Below are 20,573 nucleotides of genomic sequence, written 5' to 3' on the forward strand. Positions count from 1 at the left end.
TGAAGAAATCTTGTGGAGGAAAGGGAGAAATGAGGCTGGAAAGAGAAGAGAGAAGGCGAGGGGGGTCAAACAAGGTTGACGCGTGGATCAAAAAACGCGGCAGGGATCCGCAGGAAGAAAACACATGGACCGATCCACAACTGCACCCTCAACAACTATCGATTTCCATTCACGACGACAATAACCCACATTCCGCTTCCCACTCACGCCCCAACACTCGACGCATCGCGAAAAACACACGTCGCCGTGCACATCTCTCCCTCCCTTACTTCCTCTCTCTCTCTCTCCCTTACTCCCTTACTCCTTCTCTCTCTTTCTCGCGTTACGTAACGTCGTTGTCGCGTTGCGCATCGAGCGGGGACCGATGCAATATTCAAACGAGATTCCAGCGTATATACACCTCGAAACCATCCTGCCCATTGTATCATCTTTACGAGGCGACGGACCAATTCTCGAATCCCGCGTGTGTATAAATCGTCGTCGTATTGGTGGACGGGACAAAATGTTGATACGGATTCGAATCGTCTGCGGCTATGATCCGATATATGACGCGATACGACATCTATACGCTATGCTCTTGGAAATCTATTCGTTCTACGTGTTCAAAATATTCGTTCTCAGAGAAACATACACATGTATATATATATATATATATATATATATATATATATATATATAGAATAATGTTTTATATTATTATATAAATCTTTATATTGAAAATGAAAATATATTTGTTGATATTTTTCTTTTGAATTATAAAAAAATATAGATTTTTCACGTTTGGGGATAAAGTTAGAAGCTCTCTCTCTCTCTCTCTCTCTCTCTCTCTCTCTCTCTCTCTCTCTCTCTCTCTCTCTCTCTCTCTCTCTCTCTCTCTCTCTCTCTCTCTCTGTGTGTGTGTGTGTGTGTGTGTGTGTGTGTGTGTGTGTGTGTGTGTGTGTGTGTGTGTGTGTGTGTGTGTGTGTTCATCGAGAAAAATTAAGAAACGGATAATTCTTAAATTTCTTAAATTTCTTTATATCTTTTTTTTTTTTTTTTTTTTCTATATAAAACATGCACGAGAAAGAATTTTTTGATAATTTGTATATAAGTTTGGACTTATCGATCGAGGAGAAATAGATATTCGAGGCTCGTTTTAAAGATAAAAAAAGTCTAAAATTGTCAATTTTTGAAATATCGTAACTTTCGACAAAAATATCGTAGAATAATTATTTAAAGCTTATTTATTAAAGAGGAAAGGAATTAAAATGGCGTAGCCTTCATCAGTTTTTGAAGAAAAATATATAATATCGTAAAATAGTCATTCAGAGCTCAATTTTGAAGAATTTTAATGAAATGGCTAAAAAATTATCAATTTTAAAAATATCGAAGAATAATCATTTTAAAGCTCGTTTTAAAGCGAAAAGAATCTAAAATGTGGCGTGGCATTCGTTTTTTGGGAGATTGGTTTCCTACTCGATGAAAAATTAAATCAATTCTCATGAAATTCATTCGTATCAATTATCGATAATATAAAGAGTGTATCGCGCTTTTCCTTTTTTTTTATTTTATTTTACAATGTTCTTGAATGCCAGTTTGATAGACACCTTTAAATCTCATTAAAAAAATACTTCACTTGTACATACATTAATAAACAATTCAAATTTTTCTTTCGTTCAATTCGCTGTCGATTCTATTCCTCGATCTGCGAATGCATATCTCTCTCTTTCTCTTTCCTTTTCTCTATCATCTTTCATTTTGAATGAGAGAGAGAGAGAGAGAGAGAGAGAGAGAGAGAGAGAGAGAGAGAGAGAGAGAGAGAGAGAGAGAGAGAGAGAGAGAGAGAGAGGATTCATAACGGGCCGCGCAACATAACCGCACTTTACGAAGTTGGAGAGGCGTTATTTCATCGATTTCGAGAGGATCGAAATCTCGCCCACCAGCTCGACGAAGCTTTTGCGTGCGCGTAATCGTTTACGGTTTCCCGATAACCGGGAAACGAAATAAAACCCCTGGCGAGCCTCTTTCTCATTTCGCGGAGGAGTCGTTGCCCCCGGATTTTCTTCTTCCCCCTCCCTCCGCGATTCACGATCTCTCGACTCCTTTAATCCGATCGATATCGAAACTATCGTTCCAACTATCTTCTTCGACCATTAATAAAATTTCATAAATCGAAGCCAACGATTTTTTTTCTCCTCGTAATCCCGCCCTCTGAGCCTCTGGAAACAGTTGTTTCTCACAAAAAACTTGCCGAGAACGAAAACGTGGACACGGATTTTTTCTAGAAACAATCAGAGTGGTATTTGAACTGCTTTTCAGAAAGAATATTTCATTCCCTAGAATACTTCGATTATAATTTAATCCTTGATCAATCTTTTGTAAGTATCGAGAATCAGAAGAATGATAACGAATATCTAAAGATCCCGTTGGAAAATATATAATCATTTTTCGTGATGAATTATAGTTGTATGTGCTCTATCACGACGATCAAATTTCGCGCGTTTTCTGGATTCGAAGCTCGATCATCAATTTTCTCTCTTCCTCGGATCGCTCGTTACAGTAGCGTTATTCCCTTCCATCACGGATGAAATGTATCGCGAAACTGAACGAGATTGAAGAAAGAATGAAATCAAGTTCAAATTAATTCATCATTATTAAAAAAAGCTTAAAGTAACTTAATTCACCGATGACGATTCGTTAGACTTACATCCATTCCTGTTTGAAAATTTTCGCGCGACGAAAAGTCTAAAACGTTCCTTCTCCCTCGACGCGACACGCAAAAAAAGATACGAAGATAAGGTGGCCGTGTTCTAATGGCGATTCTCCGCCACGGCACTTCGAGCAACAGCGCCAAAAACTCGCACGATATTCGAGAAAGATCGTCAACGCCGCGTTTACGCCTCGCTGCAAACCCGACTGCTTTCACGGTGTTCGTCGAAAGAAAAACTTTTCCTCCAGACGGAATATATACAACTTGTATATTATAACTTGTAAACACACTCGCGTTTAATTACGCTTTAGAATCGAATAACATCACGCGATATAATAATAATTGTTAATAATACTGTCGCGTGAGAAACAAACTATGTAAACGAAATACCGACGCTACGTTTCCAGAGAAAGGTATACTCGACGTGTACGTAACTCGAGTCGTACGTACAATACGCGGTATCTTGCGCGGAGCCACTGTAGCCGCCCATAGTATTGAAAGAAAAACTTTTCTCGAAACAGGGTATTTATGATTAGTAAACACACTCGCGTTCAATTATTTTAAAATAACATCACAGAATATAATAATAATTGTTAATAATGATGAGAAACAAACGAAATACCGAAGCTACGTTTTCAGAGAAAGATATACTCGATGTATAGGTTAACTCGAATCGCTCGTCGTACGTATGATACACGGCATCTTGCGTGGAGCCACTGTAGCCGGCCGTAGTACATCATTGGCATTTTGCGCGGAGCCACTTTAGTCGGCCGTAGCACGTCGGTGACATTTTGCGGAGAGTGATTGTAGTCGGCCGTGGCAACGAAAGGGTTAATCCGTACTTTCTCTGCAACAATACTACGAACATTTTTTCTTAGAAATATATATATATAATTTGTGTATTTTTTTTTCGTACGTTGCGCAACATACGTGGTAACGAAAAGGTTAAGAGCGCCGATGGTTCTCTTCTTTTCTCGAGAGGCGAAATTTCAAAAATTTCGAAGGAAAAATCGCGTGACACGGGAAAATCGTGATAATCTCATCTTAGTTGCGATAAATAAGTTATCGATCATTTTTGTGAAGGTAGAAGGTGCACGGGTACAAGTGTAAATAACGAGGATGTAACTAAGGGGGGAAGGGAAAACTTGGGTGTCTGGGGCCGAAACATTGAAATATTGGAGGCGATGTGTATTCAACGATCTACGCGTAGACTTGTAATTCTGGGAGGTAAAGTTTGGAGTTAATTAATCGAACTTTGATACAAGTGCAGAATGTGGCTGGGAGCCATAATTCGTCGGAGCCCCCCGTTGGAATGTTGCGTTTAAACCGAGAGACGCGCGCCATTTTCGAAACGAAGCGTGTCGCTGACGCGCAATGTACAGGTTGTATCGTTCGAATATTTTTTCTTCTTCTACTAAAAAAAGGATCGACGACTATCAAATGCGTCCGTTTTTGGATGAAAAGATTCCTCCTTTCCTCCCCTCCCCTCCCTCCAGGCTAAAATGTTAAGTACCAAGCGCCGGTAAACGTTTTAGGATTATACCGTTGTATTAATTATTCCCTCTGGATCTTGTCTTCTTGATGTACGTACATCACGAGATTCAATTTATATCGAGTGTATACGGGAGACCTCAAAGCAGTCAGATTCTCGGAAAGGGAATATTACATTACGTCGTCCCCGTTTTGCGTTAGAAGATAACGCCGTAATAAATTGTTTTTCCTCTCTATTAAATTGTTCCTACTCGTGTGTGTTTTCACCCGTGAGAAATACTTGCGTACGAAGGTTGAAATTATTCGGGGAGAAGAGGAGGGAGGGGGAAGGATATCTAAACACATCGAAGTCACACTGATGGTATTCGTAAAAATTAATAGGATTTTTATTTACGTACGTACATAATTTTGCACTGAACCAATATTCAAAGCTATTTTACACATTGTTGATTAATATCTGGAATTCGTCCAATATTTGCCACATTTTTCACTGGATTCTCTAGATTCGATGATAGATAAAATTTTAAACAAATCCTCGAATTTATATGCGAATCTCGAATCTTTTCTCACTTTTGAATCAATATTCAAAGTTATTTTACGCATCGTTAGTTTGATTAGATTAATACCAGTTTCGAATTCGTCCGATATTTGTCATATTTTTCACCGCTAGATTCACGTCAATCAAGTCTTCGCCATTGTTGTCGCACTATTCTCACTCGAACTCGATCATGGATAAAATCTCGAAGAAATTAAAGGATTTATCCTCGGAAGGACCGCCACGTTTCCATATTCCACGGTCTTCCACGCCACACTTTTCTCTCCCGTCCAGTTAGCGGCCATTTGTCACGCCATCTGGCCTCTCCATTCCGGATAATGCCGATGGTGTCGCCTTGCGGCCATTTCGAAAAACCGCTCTCGAACATTCGGGCGCGTAACAAGCGTCTAGGCTGCCGATTCCCCCCACTCCTTCTCCAACAAAATCCCCTCGCTCTTCCAACTTTTGCCGTCCGTCCTTTCCTTCTCTCTCGCGTCCCTCCTGGGAGAGGATTTCTATTTTCCAGGATCACCTTTTTCCTTCGCTTCGACGCCCCCCCCTCTCCTCTTCTCTTCACGGAGATAGATTTGTTTCGCGTTTGAGAAATCGTTTGCTTCGTGAATCTTCGTATCAATCTCTTAAACATTTTATACGAATAAAACAAGTCTCTGTTATTGATATATAGTGTGTGTTATATTATATTATATATATAGTCTCTGTTATATAATCATTCTTTTCGAAAAATAGGGAATGGAAAATTATTTATTTATTTTAAACAAATACTATCTCTTTTGGAATAAATGGAAGGGAAAAAAAATGGTATTTTTGCTCGAGAAGGAAATACTCGAACCTGTAACCAATAAAAAAAAAATTGTGTAAAAAATTCGGGGAAGGGAAGAGAGTTTCGCCTTTAATTTCCCTTTAATGGTAAACAGAACGGAAATTTAATCAACGAACTTGACCGACTACCTTCCATCATTGCTATATTTACTTATTTCTTATTCCTATATTATTTTCCTGTACTTCTTATTTTTAATACGAAAATTAATACGAAAGAGGATGAAAGATATGAAAGTTCGAAAGAGCGAGAGAGAGAGAGAGAGAGAGAAATATGGAAGACCGTGCGAGGGTAAAAAATGGAGGTCGCGACGCGTAGTCATAGTCGTAGGGAAAACGGGTCTAAAACGGCCGAGAATCTTACCAAATCGTGCCCCGTTATCCCGCGCAGCTGTATCATAAAACTCGAAGACGTGGGTCTGAGGAATATTTTTCAAAGATCCAGAGAGTCATATTAAAAAAAAAAAGAAAGGGGGAAAAAATTTCTTATATTATAAAAATATTGCAATAATTATATTAACGTCGAATATTGAAAAATATTGATTTTTCGTCGTAAAGTTTCCGTAGAATAATTAAATCTTTGGTGCAGTGTAATTTTATTCGACGCGTAAATTAAGCCGAATAATTATAAATATATATATGTATGTATATATATATATATATATATATATATATATATTATCGAATTTAACATCGATTTAAATTCAGTTAAGGATCAATCGGTGGAGGGTGTCGAAAATTTCGTTCGTTGCGTCGATAATTTATTTACGATCGTTGTAAACGTTGAATTCAATAACGGCATCTATCCTGCGTTCATCGAATCACTGTTATTTAATTCGGGTAATTTAATCATCGGATATTTCTCGAATCTTTCGCGACCGGTCGAAAACGGTGTTTACACGCTACTCGACTAATCAGTATTAAAATCAGTATTCGCAAAATATTGGATTAAACGTGACGATCCATTTATTTTCCAAATAATATTGAAAACTATATTATATATCGTATCGCGCGTATCGAATATCAATACAGGAGGAAGGGACAATAATTGAAAGAATATTTTTCGAACTCGCCATTCGTAAAAGCTATTCGATTATCTTCGTTCTATCTATATACACGTATTCGACGAATAATTCGAAGAATATTTTTCTTCGATTTATCATTCGTGTCAACAAAAACAACTGTTGTTAAAAAATAAAAATGTATCACTTGATATCGAATAATCGAAAGGATATTTTAAAAATTCGATTAACCTCGCTATATTAGAAATATTCGAAAAATATTTTTTCCCCAATTTATCATCATCGTGCCAATTACAAAAATAAAAATATTTTAAAAATTCACTATTCACACCAGACAAAAACAATTCGATTATCCCTACTACACGTATTAAAAATTCGACGAATAAGAGAACGTTCGAGACGCGTTATAATTGTTAAGAAAACAAAGATACATCGTCGTGCATCGAAAGTGATATCTTTCAGAACTCGCGAGTCCGAGGAACGGAAAAGAAAAACAGGCAACACTGGATCTTGTTGCCGCGCGTTTTAGAGAACTTCGCCCAGCGAAGCGCGTCGATAAAGACGAAACACGAGACGGTTGGCCGTGCCATAAATTCGAATTACCGGGAGCCTTGCGGCCGGAGAAAGAAGCTTTCCACGCTTCTAATTCGTCGCTTTGGTCGTTTCCCTTCCTTGGCCCCGCAACCTGCCCAAAGTCGATCTCCATCCCCTCCCTTTTCTCTCTATCTCTATTTCTCTCACTCTCTCGCTACTCGGACGCGGCCGACCGCCGCTCTTTCATTTCCGAGCGGACATGAAAATTTCGATTCGCCGATCGTGCGCCACGAACGAGGAATTTCCTTCCCTCCCCCCCTCCCCATATTCGAAGATATAGAATTCGGAATTAATTCGAGCCGAGGTGGTGGAAATTGACGAACGGGAATACTTGGAATGAATTTTTCAGATTTTTATGAATAACTGATGGGCGTGTAATAGGGTTAAATGGGGACGAGTGGCGAGACTCGAGGGGACGAAAATTAATTTCTGGCCGAACTTTCGCAACATTTTTTTTAATATAAGGGGCTTCGATTCCTCGAATGGGATATCGTTTTGGAATTATCGGTGATTAAAAATTAGACGAAATTTATTGCTTCAAGGATTCGATTCGATATTGAAATTATGGGGGGAAAGTTTGAAAATAATGAGATTTTGAGTAACGGTTGGATCCAACGAGAAACGTCTTTTCTTTATTTATCACGATATTATTTCCTAAAATATTACAATTTAAAGAGAAGGGTGATTTATTTTAAAACCTAAAATTAGAAAAAAGATAATAATATTGAAAACAATAAATCTAAAAACGCACGGATTTACCTGAATGAATATATTTCAATTACGCGTAATCGTGTTTGAAAAACAAATAGCTAAAATTCAACGAATTTTAAATTTCAGGTTTCTAAAATATTCGAAAAATAGATTGATTTTCAAACCTTTAATGAAACCCCATTAAAATTAGAAAAATTTTGAACCGCCACGTTCGAAGAACGAAAGATCATTAAAAGCCGTTATACGACTTCCGGTTCCGTTTCGTGTAAAGAAAACCGTTTATCATTCTCCGCCTACTCGGACCTCTCGCGCCCCATTTCGTCCCATCGACCTACCCCAAACTCCAGACGAGCGCTAGACACGATTTCCTGGAAGAGCGCCTAGTTATCCGTTTCCGTGAAAAATATCCGGGTCATCAGGTCGCAGCTTCCCAACAATTCCGCAATTAGAAAAAAAAAAAAAAAAAACTTCCTCCGTAACGAAATATTGGAATAGAAAAACGGAGAAGAAACTTTCATTCGTTATTTCCATCCATACATATTCCGAATATATTTTAACTATGCGTACGTATGAAATAAAATATATACAAATATATTTTCCATTCGAATATTTGATAAGTTTTTAACCAGGATAAATATTGGCGGTAGCGACGAGTAACGACACGCAATAAAAAAAAATATATATATATATATATATATATATATACGCGTGTATAAAACAACAACAAACTTTGATTGAACAAACAGGGAAACAGAAACGAGGGACCGATAATAATAATCGGAACGAATTTAAACGGATGGAATCACCGAGCGTTCACCTCCGACCCCCCCTTCACCTTGCCCACGTCCACCCGTCCGAAGGGTTCACCCAGTCCCGGAGGACGCGTCCCAGACCTTGGCGAATCGGGAGACGGGAGGGGAGGGGTGGGTGAAAAAGCGCGCGGAGCGGTTGGGGAAGTGAAAGACGCGTTTGCGTAGGAGGGGAGAGCACCAGCCAGCCAGCCCTTCTCCTTCCTTTTTCCTCTTTCTTTCTCTCTCTATCTCTCTGTCTCTGTCTTTCTCTATCTCTATCTCTGTCTCTCTCTATCTTTCTATCTCTGTCTCTCTATCTTTCTATCTCTGTCTCTCTCTATCTTTCTATCTCTATCTCTGTCTCTGTCTATCTTTCTATCTCTATCTCTGTCTCTCTCTATCTTTCTATCTCTGTCTTCCTCTATCTCTCTATCTCTGTCTCTGTCTCTGCTATCTTTCTATCTCTGTCTCTCTCATTGCATATTCAACGCGATGGCACGTAGGTACACGTGTGTACCTGACGCTGCAAATGTAGAAAAAGGGACGACGGTTCGCAGGGGTGATGTACGAGCTGGAAAATACGGTGGCCGCGCTCCACCGGAAGTGTGATTAAACGCTTACACGTGGAATAAAGCGGCGGCGGCGGCGGCGAATATGCTCGTGTCTCGTATACCGTTGTTTCTCCTTTTTTAAACGCATTCGTTATCGTCCGCGGTCGGGCATCGTTTCGACCCAGTTTCGTCGCAACTTTAATCACGCAATTTTAATTCGTGGATATCGTGGATCTCCTTTTAATAATCTTTTTTTTTTTCGTATCGATTTTTGCCCTTCCTTAAAAATTCGTCCGTTTTTATCGAAGCAGAAGTTTCTTTCTGTTTATCTTTCGTTATGATTGTACAAGAAATTTTTTTTCTACGTGAAGATTACGTTAAATTCGGTGTATATCGTTATATAGGTAAGATCAGATCGATTTTGGAACAGTGGAACGGGAGTTTGAACGGGGAAGGAAAGTTAAACATACGATGGTAGCGCGCTCAAGTGGTCCAATGTTGAACAAATTAAAAGCGATTTATTCCATTTTGCCAGAACTCGGCATTAATCTTGCTCCGTAGAGAAGAAGTTGACGACACTGAGTTAAGCAGATTTTCCTAAGCAGGGATTTTATTGTTTCGAATGGTATTAAGTTAAAAAAAAAAAATGTGAAAAATTTTTATAACAGACTCTTCCTCTCGAAAATTATTTCCCTCGAATGAAATTTTAATTTTCTTTTTTTTTTTTTTCAATCGAATTGTATCGAACGAAAAATATTTGACGTAATCGAGTGTAAATTCAAATTGATAATAAATTTTGAGATTAAATTACAACAAAATTAATCCGAATGAGATCTCTAATTCGTCGTTGCGATGATCGAAATCGAAATTAATATTATTTCATCAAAGTGATGTATCGTTATTCCCAAATGGAAACTAATGAGAGAGGAATTCCATAATCGAATTACGTATACATTTCTAAAATATTCCATATATATATATATATATATATATATATATATATATCGACGAACCTTCTTACGATGTATGATCTTGCGTAAAATTCGATTTTAATCGCTTTATTTATCGAGCTAACTCGAGGAAAGAAAATAATTTCGAATTCTCGAAAACAATGTCTCGAGGCAACGAACGGACTCGAAGGATAAAGAAAAAAGAACAGAGAACATTTTCGATCGATTGAGCGTTGAAACGAGCGCGTGAGAGGAAAAAAAAAAAAGAAAAAGAAAGAAAGAAAAAAGGAAAAGAAAAAGGAAAGCGCGGTGAACCAGAGGAAATCGAAATAAAGTTGCCTAATTTGTCGTCCGTCCGTTCGCGCGCACCAGCTGTTAAGCGCCTGTTTTCGCGCGTGCACGATGCATCACCGCCATCTCCGTTTCGGCTCGTACATCAGCCGACAAGACAGGGGGGGTGAATTTAACGCAACGGTAAATAGAACGATAAACAAAAATAAGAACGACACGGAGAGGGAGGGGGAGAGTGGGAGGCACGGTTAATTTTACTGCCTCCAATTTATTCTGACGACTTTCGTCCCCCTTCCTCCGTGCTGGATTTTAACGTCTCGCCGAAAACCGTATTTTCACTGCCAACGATTTATTTACATTATCACACTGTTTTCTTTTTTTCTCACTTTTGATCATTGGAACGGTTGTTTCGTATCGTGAAAACCAACAATGTTGTTTTTGGTTCGCTCATGGAAAGAAACGTGGAAAGACAATACAGAGAGAAGGGAGAGGGGCAAGAGTAGAAGAGTTATAATTCGAATATTCAAAGTCGTAAAAATTATTTTCACAAAGTTAAGATAATCATGCAAAACTGGAAAGTGAAATACTCATATGTCTAATTTATTCGTGTGATTATAAAATTATATTTATAAATTGAATCATGGTTACAATAACGTTAAAATATTCTGGATTCTATGCTACGTTAACGCATCGAGGTTAGATACAGATCGTGGTTCTGGATTAGTATATATGTAACAAATACTACGATAGAAACAAGAATACGTGTGAAAGTGGGCGTTTCCACATTAACCAATCAGACCCGCGAGTCTTCTTTCCACTTCAGTGAACAATAATATTCACTGCTGAAAAAAAGTCGTGCAAGAAAAGTCCTTCAAACGTTTTGTTGACATCACAAGCTTATGTTAGAATGGAAGTAGTTTGAACATTCAAAATCTTAAAAATTTTCATTTTCATAATTTTCATAAAGTTACGTTAGAATAATTATTCAAGAAATATTTTCGAAACTATGCGTGTGTAGTTTATTCGTATGTGAAGTTACATTTATAAATTAAACTATCGTTACAAATTATATACGTTAAAATTCTTTGGATTATATATTTATGTTACGCATCGAAGTTTAAATACAGTTCGTTATTCCGGATTAGTATATGTGACAAATGCCACGGTAGAAACAAGAATGTGTGCGAAAGTAGGCGTTTCTTTCCGCGAATCTTCTTTCCACCTCAGTGAACAATTATTCACTGCTGAAAAAAAGTCTCATAGAACAGCAAGAGAAGTCCTTCAAACGTTCTGTTGACAATCCTGACACCACCTTACGTTAGTAGTGGAAGCTGTAATTTGACATTCGAAATCCTTGAAGTTATTTTCATTTTCATAAATTAAATTATTTATATATAAAATTACATTTATAAATTAAACTGTCGTTACAAATTATATCGATATGTTAAAATTCTTTAGGATTTTATGCCTACGCTATGCATCGAGGACGTTTCCTTCCAAATTAACCGATCAAATCCGTGTTCCTTTTAGCAATATTCTTTTCCATCAGTGAACAGTAAATGGATATCGCGATATATTTCAATCTTCGCGTCGCGTGATTAAAATAATAGGATTCGACAAAATTTTTTTTCTCCATTGTGATTTTTAGAAAGCAATACCGCTTTTTAAATTGTAATTTATTATTTCACGAAAAATGTATATAACATCAAATAAGCAGAGAAAGTTTTTTTTCGATTAACATAACGTAATCGATCAATTCTCTGCCAAAATATTTCCGTTTTAATCCGTTTAAAAACGAGGCTTCAAAATTTTCAACGTACAATTGTTACGCGTATGTTACGTTATCGAAACAATTATTCCTATTTGAAAATTTTATCCGGTCAATGTACACATTACTCGAACCCGCTACTGGCGGGTCCATTCGATCGTCAACTCGACAGTCAAAGGAAATCCCATCCGTGGCGGCCATTGAAAAAATACAGACGAGAGTGTGCCGAGCAAACAATAGCGTTCGGTCAAGGTAAATAAACCGAAGCCCTCGAACGAGGCCTTCCTTTTCCTCCGCCCCTTGTTTGCGCCCTCGAAAAAGCAAAGAAGAGGGGGATGTCGAAGGGTGGAAGAAAGTGGAAGAAACTGGAGGAGTAATCCGCCGAGGAAACCACCAACCATTCGCCATCCTTTCTTTTTCCTTTTCACCAACTTTCTCTCTCTCTCTCCTCCCCTCTCTTTATCTACCCCTCGCCTCTTCCGGCATGGCATTCCTTGCACGTTGTTTCGCTAATTGTGACTCGGTCGCCGCTTTTGTCTCAGATATATTTCTTCACGAGGAGGAACGAGAGTGGGGAATTTTTGCCTCCTTTTTCAGCCGCCCCCTCCCCGCCTATTTCTCCCTTTGTCTCGGCGGAGGCGCGCGAAATTGGGGACATTTTCCGCGCCACGGCCAACACTCGCGAAATTAAAGTGGCTCCTCCTCTCTCCCTCTTATATACCCGTACATCTATTTATCTTTCTCTTCCCTTCGAAAACGCAGCCTCCGCGAATGGAAACGTAGCAGTCTCCCTCCCCTCGTGGCGGAGATTTATGACGAGGGATGCTAGGCGAAAATACCAATTCTTTTTTTTTTTCCTTTCTTTTCTTTTTTTCGTCCTAGCGGAATCCTTGCAGACAGAGGAGAATAGGAGAGGAAGGGTGGAGGGGTAAGGCGGGGAAGAGTGTCTCTGACAATGTTGAACGATCGAATTTATGTTACGAGGATATTTCTTTTTTCGGCTGGGACTGGATTTCACGCGTAATGTAAACCGAGTCACTTTTCGCAATTGTATCGCGCGGCGTTTCGAACGTTCTGGAGATAAATAAAAATTTTTGACGATTCTCCTTAACGAGATCTGGATAAAAGATGGAGTAAATTTGTAAAATTTTATTTTTAAGATCAACATTATATTGATATTTTTCTTAAATTAAAGTAATGGAAAATCAAGAACAAAATCTTGGAAATTTCTTTCCTCCTCGAATTTTATCAATTTATCATTCCGACGATATTTTATATTTTTCCACAAATAGAAAAACTGTTATTTTCTCCATTCGCTCGCTCGATCGATAATACGTCGATTTTAGAAATTTTCCTCGACGATTTCCACGGGAGCGGAAATTTTTCTTTCTTGGATTGATAAAATTAGCTCGACGGATAAACGCCACCTTCCGAACACCGTGGACCGAGTAACGAGCTTCCGGTTTCGAGATTCGAGACGCGATGCTCATCGAGATAGTTAACGAGATGGAAAGAGGAGGAAAAAAGGAAGGAGAGAGAGAGAGAGAGAGATACACGGCTGCGCGAATTCGTAATTGTGTTTCCATTGAATTTACCGACGATGAAGTAATTAAGCACCGTTTCTTGCCACCGGAAATGCGATTGCGAAGTCGCCTCCGCTCCCTGCGGTCGAATCACGAGAAATCATATTGCAGTTTTGGAAATTCGGCATGTGCTTGTTGTACTTTCAATGATGAAAAATTTCGAAGGGACTCGAATGGCTTCGATACACGCTTTGAATTTCTTAGCTTAACTTAAATAACTTGAAATGAATTTCACGCGCGAACGAAACGTATGAAACTTTTTCTATATTCCGATATTTTACGTATGTTGTGTTAAGGAATGTTAAAGTCTATATTTTTGTCTCTCATTCGTTCTATATTCTTCTCTCTATCTATATAATTTTTTAACGAACAGAAATAATTTCATTATTCAATAGAATTAAACATCTCGAGCCTACAAAAGCCTCGAAAACTTTGAAAATAATATTTCTATTCCACTGCTGACCGTTGAAACTCGGACCGACGTCGAAAATGTAATTCGATCCGCGGTAATTTAGATAAAGAAACCTAACCGCAACTGTTGTTATTCCACGCTTCTCAAGGTTACACGTAGAGGACTTGGGAATCTATTCTATACGAAGCGATATTTTTATAAAGAATTGTTAGTGAATATTGTGAGAGTGCAAAGAATTAATTTGACAAAATAGAATTTTTTTAAAACGATCGAATTCTCTCTCTCTCTCTCCTCTACAGAAATTATCCGTTTGAAATTTATGAAAACAGTATGGGAAGCCGGTAAGTCGGGCAATTTCCCCTCGTAATTTTTCCTCTTTACCGAATTAATTAGTCGATCCCTGGCTGCAAGGAGTTGCAACCTTTGTGGAAGTTACGCATGTGCATGGAATAATAAGGATGGAAAAGAAGGTTGAAAAGCGGGGATCGAGCTAATTCCTATCAACGAGGCACGCTTGTAGCCAAAGCAATTTCCGCCAACTTCCCTTTGGAGAAACGCTGCCAGGGCTTCTTAAGTTTCCTCCTCTCTCTCTCTCTCTCCCTCCCGCTTCCCCAAGCTCCTTGTAATTTCCACGTTCCACGGCAAATTTCGTTTCTCTTCTCTCGTTATCGTCTCGTTTCCGAGCTTTTCGTTTCTCGATATATCCTATATTCCCAATAATAACGCGTCGATGGAGAGAGAGTGGGGAGGGGAAGAGAAGGATAAATTTCGCGAAACTCGCTGTCTCGACGCGTAGTCCAGTTAACCAGTTAACGTTTTCTGTTGCAGACGCCACCAGCACGGTGATCCTCGTAATCTTATCAGCCATCGGTCGAGCAACGCGCCAGGTAAAATGCTCCTTCGTAATTGAATTAAACGAAAGGTGATACGAGAGAAAGGGGAATAAAAGAAATTCTTAACTGAAAATTTTTTTTGGATAAATACGATTCTTCTGTTTCTTTTATAATCGATTATGATCGTATTGCGTAATTAGTAGAATGTTTATTCGAGAATTGCAGAAAAATCGATAGAATGCATTCGGTTTCGACTGATACAGAAATTTATTTGTTACATCCCCAGCAAATGCGTATATACGTTTATTTTCTTTTATTCGGATAAAATTCTCTTCCAGGTAAAATCGTAACAAAGTTGAACGAAAGGTGGAAGATGATACGAAAGAAAGGAGAATAAAAGAAATTCTTAATAGATTTTCAGAAATAATTCCAACTAAACTATAACTTGAACGAAAGATGATACGAATTTTTTCAAGCGATCCTTAATCCTTGCGTAATGCAAAATGAAAGAAAGGAGAATAAAATGATAAATTCTCAGAAATAATTCGCGATAAATTCTTGATCTAACTATATTTGCAATTTATTATTAATTTATTATTATTTCCCTTTCCAATCTACGAGAAAAAAAAAATAACAATCATCGAAATCACACGATTCCTCGAAAGAAATTCGTTTTTCCTTCAACGAAAAGGTTGGATTTTCACCGCCGATGAAAATTCATTCGACTGTCGAGAATCGAGAGTGTACAAAAAGTGTCGTCGATTGTTAAACAAAAAAAGAAGAAAAAGAGGCATCGTGTCTCCATTTTTCTTTCTTTCGTTTTTTTGCTCCAATGACAGGTGGAGAAAAAGGAAGGGAATCGGAGGAATGGAGAAGGGGGGGAACGGGGCAGGTGTTACACTTGGAGGTGGGATACGGTTGGAACAAAAGGGTGATAGAGGGAATGGGATGGGGATCGATATCTCCACCCCATGGACAAGGGCGAAAAAACTTTTGATATTGAGACTAATGGAACGTGGGCCGCTTCTCGCACGCGGAGGAGAAGCGCCTTGTCCGCGCGTGGTGGGGATAGAAAGTGGAGGGGATAGGAAGTGGAGGGGATAGAAAGTGGAGGGGATAGGAGGTGGAAGGGGAGAGATGTGCGATGGATGTTTCGAAATGTACGCGGTTTCTCGCGGATCGTCGCGATTCCTTTTTCGAGCGCATTTCGATGAGATGGATCTCGCTGGTTTTTTTTTCTTTTTTTCTTTTTTTTTTCATGCTCGTCGTGGATGTGTCATTCGTATCGTACACGTGTCTGATGTATTTGTTAAACGAAAGGGGAATGGGAGGGGGAGGGATGAAATAGAATTAAAATTGAAAATAAATATTTGATATTTATCGGCGAGGACGAGGGCGGCGCATTTTCGTTGATGAAAAACACGATACATTTGGTCGATACAGGATGTAATACGATGGAGAAAAATCTATTGGGGAGGGGAGGGGGGGATTGATTAAACGGAATAGAAACGATCAAGTAAGATGAAAATCGAAAATGAATCGCGTGGAATTTGATAGAAAATACGATGTAACATGATATATATATATATATATCATTGTACGTCTATCAGTATATTTTTACAATTTCGATTCGAATTTTTCCTTTCGTATTTCTCATCGTTTTCTATTTCGCGCACGTGAATAACGAATAAAAGTCAATGAATAATAATTGTTAATTTTTCGCGTTTCCTTACGTACATAATATAACAAATATCAACAATTGTGTAATTATTTACATATTAATATATAATTTTAATTACAATTTTTTTTTTATTCACTGTATATAACAGATATCAGCAATTGTTTAATTTTATATATGCGATAATATATTACATGCTATTAATATATAATTTTAATTACATTAATTAATTTTAATTAATTTTTTTTTATTCACTGTATATAACAAATATACAATTATTTAATTTTATATATGCATATTAACATATAATTTTGATTACAATTTTTATCGTATATGTTATCGTATATTCACTTTATATAACAGATATCAGCAATTGTTTAATTTTATGTATGCATATTAATATATAATTTTGATTACAATTTTTTTTTTTTATTATCCACTGTTTATAATATAACAGATATCAGCAATTGTATAATTATTTATATATTAATATATAATTTTAATTACAATTTTTTTTATCCAGTGTATATAACAGATTAAAATTATTATCAATAATTATTTAATTTTATACATTCATATTAATATATAATTTTAATTACAATTTTTTTTTGTTATCCACCGTTTATAACATAACAGATACCAGCAATTGTTTAATTTTATATATGCATATTCATAATTTTAATTACAATTTTTTTTTTTGTTATCCACTATATATAATATCCACTATATATATAATATCAGCAATTGTATAATTATTTATACATACACATATAAATACATACATATATATTTATATATATTAATTAAAATATCGATATTTTCTTCTTTTTTTTTTGTTATCATATATCCATTGTATATACAATATAAGCAAGATATCAGCAATGATATAATTATTTATTATATAATTATTAATATATAATTTTAATTACAATTTTTTTTTTATCCATTGTATATAATATATCAGCAATTATTTATACAAACACATATAAATATACATATATATATTTAGTAATTAAAATATCGATATTTCTTTCTTTTTACTTTTTCTTTTCTTTTTCCGTTAAATAGATCCATCATGTTCGTTAAACAAAACAATACGCAATAATATCGATGCCGATTTCACTATGCGCCGTAATAACGATCTTTAATCTTCCCCATCCTGTTATCTTACGCGCGCTTATGAGAGGAGAAGCCTTTCCGTTCCGTATCGAAGATAGATATCTCGTTGGTCCGAGCCAATCTTAACGAGAGCCTCTGGCCAACTTCTTGAACTCGAGAGCCGCGAGTACGGTCGTAATTTAAGAAAAAAAGGGAAAAAGGAAGAGGGAATAAGTAGAGGGGGAAGGGTCGCGGTCGCTGGCAGGCCTGACTTCCCCCACCTCCACCTCCTCCACCTCCTCCTCCCACTCCACCACCTCCTCCTCCTCCTCCTCCTCCTCCTCCTCCTCCTCCTCCCACTCCTCCTCCTGCTGCTCTTCTTTTGATGCGGGGGACAGAACGGGTTAACCAGTGTGGAACTGTGGAGGATAAAGAGAACAGAGGGATTCTTGGAGTACAATTTGTTTCTTTGCATCCCCCCAATTTGGCTTCGAATTAACGGAAATCCTGCTTGGAAAAAGGAAGGCGGATGGATGGATGGATGGATGGATGGATGGATGGATTGGTTGGCAAAGAAAGTCAAGAAGGAGATTGAAAAATATGGCAGGATATGGCAAGAACATTTTTTACTTTTAACTTTAATCCTTTGTGATTTTATATATATATGTGTGTGTAAGGGATAGGAGAATGGTATCTTTTGAAATTGATCGACTTGTTCGGATTTATTTCTGAGAGAATCTTCCACTTGGAATGTCTTATTGATAATTCAGGTAAAAAAATTTTCTGTGAAAAATTCATATGTCTGTTTCCTGGATGTGGAAAAAGGATGCAAGAAAGTAGAAGAATTGGTATAATTGTATTAATTTAGCTGTTTATTTTTTGAGAAAAAATATACATTGTTGTTGTTTGAGAAAATCTTAATCTCTAGAAAATTCACAAGATCAACGTACACTGGATCTTTTCTTCCTAGATGTAGAAAAAGAATGCAAGAAAGTAGAAGAACAGAGTTTTTAGTTTAATATGATTGTATTAATTTAGCTATTTATTTTCTAGAACAACAAATTGCTGTTTTTTAAGAAAATCTTAAACTTGGAACATCCTGTTGATTATTCATTAACTACTTGATTATATTCATTGGATCTCTGTTTACTGGATATAGAAAAAGGATGCAGAAAAGAAGAAAGTAGAATTTCCTTCTTAGCTTAAATTTAGCTTGTATTATTCTTTTAGAAAATTCCTGCTTATTTCCTAGATATAGAAAAAGCAAGGAAAAATAGAAGAACAGAGAATCTTAAGATAACAGTTTTCCTTTTTCGATGATGATAATCGACACACGAACATTATTCTTTTATTCGATTTAATTAAAAGATCGTTAATTAAAAAATAACGCGAGCGCAATTTAAATTACGCGCCAATTTTTCAAGAGAAATAAACGCGGTGCAATTACGTCGCACAACGAATCGAGCGTAATTTCAAGGCCATCGAATTATCCCCTCCCTCAAAATATCACACTATGTTCGATAGAAAAAAATGAATAGATAAATTCGTAATATTAAAATTAAATTACGAATGTAATCGATAAGGAAAGTTAAAATGGAAAATTATTCTCGAAAACTGTGCCGAGATATTATCCATCCCGATCGATATTTCGCTGTAATTTTATACCTCGAACCTCGTTGAATAATGCACTATCGCACAGCCGCAGTATTTCTTAACTGTCCTCTGAACTCTAGCACAACACTGCCGTTTAACCCTTTAAAGGGGGGGAGAAAGGGGGTGGCTTTTCCAGAAGCCAGAAACTTTCACCTGTGGGATTAAAAATGAACGAGGCTGAATTAGTAGTAGACGAGGTTCAGTGTACGTAACGAAATTAACAAATGGAATTAATAAGATGCTCGCCTGGATGGATATATAAAAACTAGAATTGAATTCTTCTCGTGACAGAAAATATGTAATATCGCACTCTGTGATATAATTTTCGATGGATAATTGTAAAAAAGATTCGAGCGAATTGTTTTTTTCTTTTCTATCTCAATATTTTTATTCGTTCGTAAACGAATAAATTGTTTTCCTACTGCTAGAGATGATATCGAGTAGAAAATGTCCCGTGTAAACAATCGTACAGGATTGAACCGCACCAATAATAATATTCTACCAGGATAAAAATAAGAAATGAAAATATTGTACGAGCATAGATGCGCAAATGTTTCATAAAAGTATTATAAAGTATAAAATCAATAAGACGTTTGGTATTTACAAAATGTTTACTATTCGAAATAGTCGAAGATAGAATTCGAAGAGCGATATAAATTCATTTTTAAGATGTCAAGCTTGCATTCGTAACCGCACTTTGAAATGGAAACGTAAATTTCTTTATACTCGTATCGGTGCATATTTCCTGCTATCGTAATTATCGAAGTTAATTATCAAAACAGAATCTCATTATAACAATGTTATATTTACATTTAAACGCAGAATATATGGACATATTAATAAACGTTTAATTATCAAGAAGCGGATGACGTCGAAAACATTTCGCTTTATTCCAATCTTATTATTCTTATGAAAACGTTACGAATTATCGTACACCGGTGGAAAGAAATCTCTGGGGATCTGAGTGGTATTCGTCGATGCACGAGCGGTGTATAGGCACAGAAAATTCCAATCGATATGATGTAAAATACGTAGGCTAATTATGATAGTTTAATTTATAAATCCAATTTTGTAATTGTACAACGA

At 36.9% G+C, this 20,573-nt stretch overlaps 1 protein-coding gene across 8 annotated transcripts in view; it reads left to right on the forward strand.

The window, feature by feature from the left end:
* The window catches only part of LOC408862 (prolyl 4-hydroxylase subunit alpha-2), a 323,379-nt gene that overhangs the window by 157,202 nt on the left and 145,604 nt on the right, over positions 1 to 20,573 (forward strand). For 6 of the 8 annotated variants that reach the window (XM_016912182.2, XM_026440566.1, XM_026440563.1 and 3 more), the window contains one exon: positions 15,054 to 15,112. The exons of 1 other annotated variant lie outside the window; for it this stretch is intronic. In XM_016912182.2, coding sequence (XP_016767671.2) covers positions 15,054 to 15,112 — 59 coding nt within the window. Of the gene's footprint in view, positions 1 to 3,909; positions 3,917 to 15,053; positions 15,113 to 20,573 lie in introns of those variants that run through there. One more of the 8 variants, XM_026440570.1, reaches the window with a different exon arrangement.

Source organism: Apis mellifera, linkage group LG5, assembly GCF_003254395.2.
Source record: "Apis mellifera strain DH4 linkage group LG5, Amel_HAv3.1, whole genome shotgun sequence".
Classification (NCBI taxonomy): domain Eukaryota; kingdom Metazoa; phylum Arthropoda; class Insecta; order Hymenoptera; family Apidae; genus Apis; species Apis mellifera.